This window comes from Sminthopsis crassicaudata, chromosome 3 (genome assembly GCF_048593235.1).
Source record: "Sminthopsis crassicaudata isolate SCR6 chromosome 3, ASM4859323v1, whole genome shotgun sequence".
Taxonomy (NCBI): Eukaryota; Metazoa; Chordata; class Mammalia; order Dasyuromorphia; family Dasyuridae; genus Sminthopsis; species Sminthopsis crassicaudata.
In genome coordinates this window covers 155,209,366-155,221,820 of record NC_133619.1, presented here as the reverse complement: position 1 = coordinate 155,221,820, position 12,455 = coordinate 155,209,366, and the positions used below count along the sequence as shown (strand labels likewise).

The 12,455-nt window shown below is 32.4% G+C and overlaps 1 protein-coding gene across 1 annotated transcript in view; it reads right to left on the bottom strand.

Annotated features, from left to right (window-relative positions):
• ITGBL1 (integrin subunit beta like 1) overlaps positions 1–12,455 on the bottom strand; it is a 372,203-nt gene that overhangs the window by 200,811 nt on the left and 158,937 nt on the right. The window contains exons 3-4 of the mRNA XM_074299468.1: positions 3,943–4,089; positions 1,655–1,777 (exon numbers count right to left, since the gene is read on the bottom strand). Of these exons, the coding sequence (XP_074155569.1) occupies positions 1,655–1,777; positions 3,943–4,089 (270 nt within the window). The remainder of the gene's footprint in view (positions 1–1,654; positions 1,778–3,942; positions 4,090–12,455) is intronic.

The window sequence follows — 12,455 nt, the reverse complement described above, 5'->3', positions numbered from 1 at the left end:
CATAATAACTATCAATAAGAACAATACATAAAATCAAAACCCTTAACCTGAAAAAATTATAAACATATATATATATATGCATATATATATACATACATATACATACATACAAACATCAGTAGTGAAATTTATAATAAAATATAATTATAAATTGTTCATATTATAAGTTATAATAGAATGCATGAACCAAATGCTAAATAATTACTGATGACACAAATCAAAAGGAAATTCTATATTTACATGTAAAAATTAACATCTACATTTCACTAGGTATCAATGAGGCAACTATACTCAAGCATAAGAGACTGCTACTGGTCCCCAGACATTTTTGTTCCCTTTATCCCCTTTATCTTCTTAAACTATAAAGAAACAGTAAGACTGCAAATATATGATTTGTGTGTGCGAATCTGTTGAACTGTTCAAAGAATTTAGACTAGGTCCCTGAACAGGAATGCCTGGGTTACAGCCAACTTAGGTCACTAGCTTGAAAATCTAACAGAAGGACTTTTCCTAGGGGGAGGAAGAGAAGGGAAGAGACCAAGGAGAAAGGAGGAAGCAGATGTACAGGAAGAGCATCTGGTTCACCACAGGAATTAAACCTGAAAAGAGCCGAGGAAACAAGAATATGTATTACTAATGCTAGTGAAACTTGTTCTAATGTGATATCATTTCCTCTGACTTTTCTGTGATTTTTGAGTTGTCACTGTTAAAAACAATTTTCTATATAATGGTTAGAGATCAGGACTACTCAGAAACAATGAGGTCAATCTCTCTGTGTCTCTGTCTCTTTCTGTCTCTGCCTATTTCTGTCTTGCTCTCTTTTTCATACACACATACACACACACACACACACACATACACACACACACACAATTATCATGTTCAAATACTATCCAAGAAGTAAACAATCATTAGACTGAAAGGAAGATTTAGGCAAATAAACCTAAGCAAAGTATGTTAGATATGCTATATCTAAGTATCTGCCTTAGTTCTTCACTTAACTTTATGCTTGCTAAGGATGACCATAATCTATAGCCACAAAAAGCTATAGATTAGAAAATATATCATTATAGCAATATACTAAATCGCTGAGGGTATGACCAGGGGTCAAAAAACAAATTAGTGGAAACAAGACATTTATGAGTAATGTGCAGAATAGTCTATATGGTGTATTTACTTGAAATATTTTGCCAAGTTCAAATTAAGTACACACATTGATCTTCAATGATCCCTACAAAACATACCATTAGGTAACACTGTTTAGATTGAAGAACAGAGGAGAAGAAAGGAAGGAAAAGATCTAGAGTAGAAGAGAAGACAAGAAGAGGGAAAAAAAGTAAAGATAAAGAAGAACTCATTTTATGTGATAGTTGTTTCAATGACCTATCCATCTAGGTTGCCTTGTTTGTCTTTATGCTAGGAGTAACCTTGCATCTCTTTTAAACATCTCTTTTATCTGTACTGAAATGCACTAGCTTTTACCTCTCTCAATTGAAATGTTGCTCATATATAAATATAAGTACATATACAATTAATAACTCATAGTTCATAAGCTTGAAAAATAAAATGAACCTTAACATGGTTTCTTATAATTGCACAATACATGAAAAAGCAGAACTCTTAAGTAATTTTGAAGGTTTTTAAATATACATACCTCCACACATTTCTTCCGTTTCATCATCTATGCATTCTCGGTCATCACACTCACAAAATTTCCCATAAACTAGTCCATTTCCTTCTGAATTATCACACTTACATCTGCCACAGTGACATGTACCTGAAAACATTGAAGTAAAGGAAAGATATGTGCTTATTACTTGTCAATTTTGAACGATTCTCAAAAAAATATAAAATCTCAAACCAATTATAGGTGTTCCAACTGCTAGTTTCCATATCTGTCCATCTATCCATCTAACCATTCTAGTACATATAAATACTACAACTGGCAGCTACATGATAGATGATAGATTAATTCTCATAATGAATAACAAAGTGAATATAAATAATATTGTATTTCAAAAGGAAGAAAAATATTGGCATTTCCAAGTGTAAATTTAACAAATAAGAATCACGTGTAATCCCAATAACATGCTAATTAACAAGAAATCAGTATTGTGGAAGGGAAACATATGTAATTTGAATATATGTGAAAACTGGAAGGAAAATTGTTAGGACTGTATGGAAGAGATCTTAAAAATAATAAGGAGTATTTCCAGAGTGACATGCAAAATTTGGAAGCAAGATAATACAAGATTTATTTAGAGGATGGTACAAAGTAGCTAGATGGTGCAATGAATAGAGCACCAGGCCTGGAGTCAGAAAAACCAATTTTCCTGAGTCCAAATCTGGTTTCAGACATTTACTAGATGTATTATTGTAGGCAAATTACTTAATTCTGTCTGCCTCAGTTTCCTCATCTGTAAAATGAGCTGGAGAAGGAAAAGGAATTCCAGTATCACTGCTAAGAAAACTTCCAAAGGAATCACAAAGAGTTGGACAAGGATGAAAAACATGACTAAACAGCAACAAGCAAATAGTAACCACCTAAAATGCTTGCTTCATCCATACATCTATCCATTCATTCATTGTAGGTTTTTAGAGTATAAGGGATCTTGGATATAATTCTCTAGACAAATATACTGAGGCATAGAGTGGTGAAATTATATTTTCAAGATCATAAAGATATTAAATAGCATAGATAAGATTTGTACCCTGCTCTCCTTTCTACTGTTTCAGGTTTTTTTTTTTTTTTTTCTTTTACACAATTCTAAAATTTGAAGTTATTGAGTTGATTGGAAGAATGTTGGTGCTAATAACAAAATGATTAAAAAAAGTTTTTAATAGAAAAATGATAAAGTAGAATTTGAGATTACAGTAGAAATATACATACAGAAAAGTCTAGCCAGCAATTGGAAATAAGTGCTTGGAATTAATGCTGAAGGTAAATATTTGATAATAACAGTAACAATACAAAGTGATCCAGGACCAATGAAGTTCTCTCCCTGAGCCAATGACAACTCTCTTTGGACATGCTTTCTCTCTAACTTAGTTCCCATGTTCCTTTCCACAGGTTAATCCACACAAAGCAATTTGTAAGAATCAAAGATCCTGTGACAAAGTTTCAACCCTGCGTCAGAAACGGCTCAGCCAGTACACACAAAACATACACTCCCACCCTCCAAATGCTGACAATGTAACACCTTATTTTCTCTGTAGAACCAATATGTGATTCTTGATGATATGGCCAGAACAGGAAAATAAAGGGTGGATAATTTTGTTTATACTTGTAAAGACCATTCAAGTCAGCAGAAACTGCAAATGTTTCCTCTCACTCTGTTTTAGTGAAGAATCTTAGTGACTTTTTCATCAATCTCTGAAAAATGTTTTCAAATGCCTTCTAAACATTATGATGTATTTTTGTCAAAACAAACAAAAAAATCTATATCCTACTCTGTTACTTATGATCTTTCCCTAAGTTTTATAAAAAGATCAAGTGAAACAAGTTATCAGTCTGAGATCACAATAGATTTAACTGATGTTAAGGTAGAAATCGAAAGCATTCATCTTTAACATAGAAAATAATTGTCAGTTTACATAAATCCCTCCCAAAAGATCCAGCATTGAAACTCCTTTTTGGCAATTTACATAAAATGTTGCCAAGGTTTTGTTTCCAGTAAATATCCTGCATGAAGAAAGCATTTGAAACAACTGGAATATATGTCAATCTTGTGAGCTTCAACAACATGACATTTTTTCCCCTATTGATTTATCTGAATTTCATTTCAGGAAAATACATTCTTACTTGGTGCTTCAGCATTTCTCCACAGCCACACTTCCATTAAAAGGCATAAAGCTGAGTATTTTACCCAAAAACATAATTATTAAAGTCTTCAAGTTAACAGGGGAAAATTTTATATTCATAAGGAAAAATAAAATTCTTACCTGCATTAGAACAGATGGTATCTTGAGAATTCTTACACATCTGATTACTTTTTTTCTTTGTAAGATTGCAATTAGTTGGGTATTGGCAAGCTTCACCATACCATCCTTCATCACACTTACATTTGCCACAGTCACACTTTCCATGGCCTAGGAATTTAACAAAGTAGTATCTAATTAACATAATAACATAAATCAGGGAGAATAAACACTCTAAAGGTGCAGGACTACAAAATAGAAATGGATGTGGTGAATCTTCCTATTTACTGTTTCTGCTTTTTCTGCCAATATTGGGCAAAATGTTTCTTTTTTATATAACCCATTTTAAATACCTTATTCTAAGAAGCCAAACTAAATTTACCAAGAAACTTTAGGATATGGCAAAACAATAAAACAATAATCTTTGCTGATTTTTCACTGAGGACCGAAAGGTTTTATAGTATTTAAGTTACAGACTTCAATTCAATCACATCTGTGTCTGTTAATAGTTAATATTAATTCTTAATATTAAAAAATATCAAACTTGTACCCTGAAACTTTTCTTAGAGTTCCTTTCGATTACCCTGCATTGCCATAAAGAACCTGCAATATAATAGCTGCTTAACGAATGCTTGTTGATAGATTGGTTTTTCATTGCCATTTAATTATAGTTGGCCAGATTTTTTTTTCCTGCCAAAATCCTACTGTAATGTTCTGTATCCTTATCTGTATTTGATGGTTTCTGCATCCCTAAAGATTATGTCAGGAGAAGATGAATTCTGATATATTCTACTGTTCTGGAAAACTTTTGTTCTAGTCAAATGGTCCAATGTATAATAGTCTTCTTGAGACTAACCAAGCTAAGTTTGGAGAAGTCCTCTGGGCAGAAAGATGAAGGAGTGGTGATTTTTTTTCCCTTTTTTGGTCACAGAAATTCTTGAAAGCTTTCTATGTTATAGAAAGATTGAGAGTCAATATTATTGGACTATAGATGCTTGCTGCACCAACATATATCATAAAGACTTGACATATTACAGATAAAATTAAAAGCCTTCAGATGAAGAAACCATTTTATTAAAGCTTTTTTTTAATAGTGTCTTTTTTTTATGAATCTAAAAATTTCATTGATTTATTAAAGGTAACCTCCACTCTTTTCAAAGGAAAGATAAATTCATGACATTCTTCCTAGAGAGTGTCCAACAAAATGACCTTTCTTATAATTAGATCTATCAATTGCTTGGTTGAAGTTTTGTTTCTCATTAACCAATCAAACTGAGAACTATGAAAAACAATGCCCAACTAAACTGGGCACCACTAAGATACAGAAGTATAATGAAGAAAAGAAGGAAACAAGCTTTTATTAATGCCTGCTGTTCTAAGTGTTTTACAAATATTACTTCTCTTGATCTTCACAATAACCCTGGGAAGTATGTACTATTATTATCCCCATTTTACATTTGAAGAAATTGAGACAAAAAAGTTAAATACTTGCCTATGATCACACAAGATAGTAAGTATCTGAGGCTGGATTTGAATGTCTGAAACCCAGCATTGCATCAACTGTACTACTTAACTGCCTCTGTCTCTTATCTTCAAGGAACTAATTAGGAAGATATAATAAAAACATAAAACACTATAGTATTGTCATTAGCAGCAGCAACAAATTTTCATAGAATCACAGGTTCAGAGATCAAGAGATGGAAAGTGACTGTTGACATTGGTTAGCCTAACCTCTTCAATTTTACAGATCAGAAAACCGATCCAGGAAGATTGATTGACTTGCCTACATTTATGACATGGGAAATGGCAGACTGGAATCAAATTCTTATGACTCCAAGCTCAGTACTTTTTTCCATTATGGAGAAGGGAGAAAAACAAAGGGCTAGGAATGGGGTGAGAGAGAGACAGACAGAAAGACAGAGGCATGTAGATAGAAACAGAGAAATACAGAGAAAGAGAGCCTATTATATGTTTTGTATACACACTGTGCAAACGCAAATTCAGCATTTTTTTCCCACTGCACCATATGTATCTCTCTCTTCCTCTCCTTTTTTCCCTCTCCCCTTACTTCCCTTTTTCTTTTTCATTTTCATCTCCATCTCTCTTATTTACCTATTTTATAATGGATGAGAAAAGAGGCATTGTAATGTTGTGGAGAAAGCTAATTTACAATTGAAAAAGACAAAGATAGAGTCTATTATGTATAGATACTATAATAACCTGAATAATTGGTTGAGTACTATACAAAACTGTCATATTAGGATGGAAATTATAGATGATGTAAGTTCTGAAATGTCAAAAAAAAAAAAAAAAGAAAGAAAAAAAAGAAAGAAAGAAAGCTAATAGGCCTGAAGAAGTTTTGTTGTTGTATTTTGTTGTTGTTCCTGTTGAGATGATAAGACTTCAGGTGAGCCTTGGGGATAAGTGGAAAAAATAGGATTTGCATAGCTGGAAGAGAAAGTAATTATTTTCTGAAAATTCTCTTGAAAATATCTATGTATTCCCCCATATCTACCATAGAGCCTTGCATATAACAGAGTCAATTTAAAAAAAAAAAAAAAAACAAAAAAAAAAACCATATATTAAACACTACTGTGTACCAGACTTTGTGGCTGGAGATATAAATGAGAAAAAAAGAGAGAGCCACTGTCCTCAATGAGCTTCCATACAAAAGGAAGGCAAAAGGCAGGATACCAGGTGGTAACCAGTAGGGGGGTATGGTGGTTCGAGGTTCCATGAAGTCAAACAGAGATGCTAATAGAAAATGGATTTACTGGGATATTTTGAGCCCTCTATAAAAGCAAGCTTTGGAAAGATAATAACATTCCACATTCTACCCTTTAAGAAGAGGGGGAGAAGATACTAAAGGTGAGTTAAAAACATTTTGATTATGAAAAACTAAGTCAAACTACATGGAGTTGAGATTTCAGGTGAACAGCTTATTCTGGTATGAATGGTATTAAATAGTATTAAATGCCAATTGAATCAAATTGAATTCATAGAGCTACAGCCAATTTCTCACTGGTGCCAAAGAGAAAAGTATCACTTCCCAATGCTTTGCAAACAGTGAGTAATCAAAGATTTGACTAACATGAAAGTTGATTCTTCTCTCCAAAGCCAATTCCCTTTCATGATCTCACAAAGATGTCTGTCCATATATTTAAAATAAACAGACCATTACACAACAGAGTCATTCTGGGTTTGGCAATCTGGGTACTCAGATGCACCATAGTCAAATCTATCATAGAGTGATCCAGATTGATCAGCCAAGATAAATGGTTCAGATGTGTCACAGTCCATTAGTCTGGCCATAGACAGACACAGCATGAGTATGTGTTCCACTCTGTCTCTCAGAAATATTCTTCCATATGTCATATTCCATGTAGCCAGTTCCTAATCATACAGCATTTGTGGAATTAATTATCCTGTCCTAAATAGAAAGTTTGTTCTTATTTGAAATTCATCTCATTCGAGGCAGACTTCTCCTCCAAGTTGTTTATATTCTTTTTGATTCTAGTCCTGCCCTCCAGAGTGCAAGCAATTCCAGCCAACTTGGTATCATCAACAAACATAAGTGCTCTCTCTACTCAACCATCCAATCTATTTATTAAAATGTTAAGCCAAATTCTTAGAGTACCTAAACTCTTCTTGGATATAAATTAGCAACTTAGATGCTGTGTTAATGCTTTCAGGATATTTAAATACAATATTTTTGATATAATAACCAGTAGCAATCAGAGTTTAAAGAGAAGAGTTATTTTTAGTCATTACCACAAAAAAGGGCTTCAAATTTAGTGAGAAAAGGATTATGATTACTCAGTTGTGAAGAAAAGCATTTCTGGATCTTGTCTTAGTCACTTTCAATTGTGATCTTACATTATAATTGAATTTTTTTCCCTTAATAATCAAGATATTTGAAAAGAAAAAAAAAGTCTACACAAGATTTGTTAAATTTATATGTACATACACCCATACTTGCATTGTCTCACACTTTTTGGTTTTCTATTCTGTTTTCATATATTTTCATTTTAAAAACATTTAGCCTATTACAACAGTTTCCCAAATGGTATCTCTCCCTTAAATTTCTCCCCACTCCATTAATTTCTCTATTTTATTACTAAAATGAATTTTTAAAGCAGATGTAGGTCAATCTATCCTCAATGAATTTCAATAGCTCCTTGTTACTTTGAGAATCAAATATAATATCTCCTGATGGGCATTTAAAGTTTTTTATAATCTGGCTCCTCTTTTAGCTTGACAATGCTATCATATTTAAATAACCTCCATATATTCTATACCCCTGCAACAGAAGTCTCCTTATAGTTCATTTACCTAACCTTTCATCTCTCATCTTCATGCCTGATCTAGGTTATGCTGTCCCCTCATGATCTCTTAGTTTCTCCATCTTACTTCAAAATTGAGTTCAAATCCCACTTTCTGCTGGAGGTCTTTCCTAGTCTCTTTGATTGTTAGGGTCTTTCTACTCATATTACTTCCTCCCTACTCAAGTCAATCAATGAACATTTATTAAAAGTCTAGTTTGTACTAGTCATTGTGCTAAGTGCTTGTGACATAAAGAAAGGTAAAAATCTGTCTTCTAGGTACTCATAGCTTAAAGAGAAAGACAACATGCAAACAATTCTGAACGAATAAGTTATTTACAGAATAAATTAGAGCAAATCAACAGAGAGAAGATACTAGAATTAAGGAAGTTTTGGGAAAGGGTTCTTATAGAAGGTGAGACTTTAACTGCAACTTGAAAGAAGCCAAAAAACCAGGAGGCCTGCATGAAGAGAAAAAGAACTCCAGGCATGGGGTAAAATCTTTTAAAATGCTCAATTTTGTTTAAGGAATAGCAAGGAGTCAAATGTCAGTCTCATTACAATGTATGTGGTGTAGGGGTGGGGATTAAGGAAAAGAAGAATGGAACTTTGAATATCCAATGGAATATATAACTTTTATATTACCATTGTTGCTGTTTTTGAATTGATTCCTTGGTTTTACACATTATTTCCCCATTTGAGTTTAAGTTCTTTAGGGAAGGGCCATTTTCATCTTTATATCCATTTAATTTAGGGCAGTGCCTCACATTAAGTGTTTAAGAAATGTTTGTTGATTAATTCACTACTTATGGACATTAAAATCCCAAAATTTAGAATTCCAAATCTTTAAGAGGCTCCACAAATTAACAGTGATGGCAGAATTTTGAGTTTAACTGTTTTTGTAAGTTTTGGGTTTTTACAACTTTAAAATATATGTATCTAAGAAGAGAAACAAAAATAACTTGTTCACTGAAAGACAAGTTGATAAAATACAGCACTGAACTTGGAAAGAGCTTCACAAGATCAAATCCTATCTTAGATATTTACTAGGGCTAGTGATTTAATTCTTTGTTGCCTGGGTTTTATCATATGTAAAATAACAGGGTCAAGATCAGTGATGGTCTTATCCAAATGTATAATCATAATCCTATGAAAAGTTCTTGATTTCAGAACATTAAAAACATAGAAGGCTACCAAGATTTCCTTTCAATTTGATGTGAAGTACTGATATTTCTTTCTTCTCTTTAGGGTCTGTTCATATAGACAAGAGATTAGGAACAACTTTAAATGCTACTAAAAAATGCTTGAATTCCACCAGCAACTTTAAATAAAGGAGAAGGAAGAGGTCAGAAAATAAATAAATAAAAGTTTGAGGACGAGAAATAATACAAGTTCAATTTTCCTTATTCTATTATCATGTTATATTAGACGGCAGTGATGTAATACAGAGATTAATATACTCATAGTTAATATAGTTCCTTCAGGAACTATAGGAGCTATAAAAACTCAATTATAAAATGCTTTTCACACAAATAAATTCAAACTATCGGATATTTGTCAACTACACGTGGGTAGGCTGAGCAAATATAATAAAAATGACAATTCTGTCTAAGCTAATTTATTTACTCAGTGCAATACCAATCAAACTACCAAAAAACATCTGAGAGAACTAGAAAAAAAAAAAAACAACAACAACAAAATTCATCTGGAAGAGTAAAAGGTCAAGAATATCAAGGGAATTAATGAAAAAAAAAATTACAAAGAGAGTTAGTCTAGCAATACCAGATCTCAAAATACAAATATATTATCTGGTATTGATTAAGAAATGGATCAATGGAATAAACTTGGAACACAAAACATAATGGTCAGTGACCATAGTAATCTAGTGTTTGATAAACCCAATTCTCCAGCTTTTGGGTTAAGAACTCAATATTTGACAAAATTAGAAAAGCAAGGAACAGTCCATCTGTCAGATTTTTGGGAAGGGGAAGAATTAATGACAAAACAAAAGATTGAGAGCATTATGAGAAATAAAACAGAAGCAACCAAGATTAAAAGAAAAGCAGAATCCAGTAAACAATCTTTATCACAGACATTGATAAAGGCCTTATTTCTCAAAAGCTAAGTCAAATTTATAATAATATAAGTCATTCCCCTATTGATTAATGGTCAAAGGACATTAACAGGTAGTTTTCAAATGAAGAATTACATATGAAGAAGTGCTCTAAATCACTTTTGATAAGAGAAATGCAAATTAAAACAAATTTGATATTCCACTTTACACCTATCAGATTGGCCAATGTGACAAAAAAGGAAAGTGATAAATATTGAAGAAGATGTGAAAAAATTGGGACATACTGTCTTGTCAGTGAAGTTGTAAATTGATCCAACCACTGTGGAGAAAAATTTGGAAGTATGTCCAAAAGGCAACCTTTTGATCTAGCAATACCACTGCTAGGTCTGTATCCCAAAGAAATCACTAAAAAGAGAAAAGTATCTATATGTGTAAAAACATTTATAACAATCTTTTTCACTATGGTAAAATACTGGAAATTGAGGGGAAGCCCATCAGTTGGGGAATGATTGAACAAACTGTGACATATGAATAAATTGAAATACTGTTATGAAATAAAAAAGAAACAGGCAAATTTTAGGAAAAACCTGAAAAGACTTGTATGAACTGATGAAAGTGAAATGAACAGAAATAGGAAAACATTGTAGACAGTAGCAGCAACATTGTATGATGATCATCTATGATTGAACTCTTCTCAGCAACATAGTGACCTAAGATGAATACAAATACATGCAGCTTAATAAAGAAAAATGCCATCCATAACCACATAAAGAACTGATGGACTCAAAGCAGATCAAAGTCTATTTTTTCATTTACTTTATTATTTCTTGTATTTTTTCTTTTGATCTTTTTCTTCTTTTACAACAGTGATAAATATGGAAATAGTTTCACATAGTATAATATGTATATATATATAAACTCTTTCAAATTGTCTATCATCTTGGGAAGAAGGAAGGAGAATACTGAGAGGAAAAAAAATTGGAATTCAAAATGCTTTAAAAATGAGTGCTAAAATTTTCTTGACATGTAACTGGAGAAAAATATTTTTTAAAAATTTTAATAAAAACAAGATTTAGAAGAAGATTTAGATTAAAAAAAAACAAACACTTGACAAATCCTTAAATAATCAGTCCTTATTGCTTGCCTCAATGGAGTGGTCATGTTCATTTATGTAAAAGAGGTAGCCAAGCATAACTCAGTTGCTGGTGGCTGCCCAGACCATCCCATATTATTAATAAAATCCAGCACAAGTTTTTCTTTCCTAGTAACTTAATTTCCAAAGGTATGAAATGTGTTTCTCAAAATGAACAATCCTATATAGTTGAAAATAAGTCTGCTGACCTTCAAAGCTGAGTCAAATGAGTCAAGGAAAAAAACTGAATGTCTGCAAAGCAAAACATCCCCAAACCAATTTATTGGGATGGGAGTGGGTCTAGGAGTGAAGGATTAACTGCTATTTTTGCTGCTTTAGTGATGGCCAGTGGTATTTGGTAGTCTTAACTGGCAAATGAAGATAAGCTCTTGTGGGAGGTAAAATAAAAATGTCTTATTTTGATTTTTAAGAACACAAGGGGTAGCTTAGCTAATATCCCTTGCTGTATGCTTCCCAAGTGAGCTACTGACGATCTCTGCTGATAAAGGTCTGAAGTTCTGAAAAAAAAATGTTTTTTTTTTATGGTTCTTTAAATAAACAATACAACAACTTAGTTTCATAATCTCTTTTACTTGGGGCTGGGTGTGCGTGCAAAATCACTAATCTCCTTCAGTCAGTAAAGATAAATGCTAATCAAAATACATTATAGCACTAAGGAGGAAAACATTTCTGGTCTTTAAATAAAATAAACTGCTTTCACATATAAAGAAAAAACTTTTTTCAGGCTTGGTGCATTCTTTACCAATGGCCTTCTACAAAACAAAGAAAAACAAAAACAAAAACAAGAAAAATTAGTTGTCCCACCCCTGCCAAAATAAGAAAAAAATATGGAAATACAAACAAAGTTGGAGAACAAAACTTTTGTCTGGCATGTGTACATTCTGTCCTTAAGTAAACAACCCAAGATAATTTCACTATTGGATTGGCTATAGTTCTTTGACTTCATGCCCTACTAAATCTTGGAGAGATGAAAAATAATCTTCTTCTG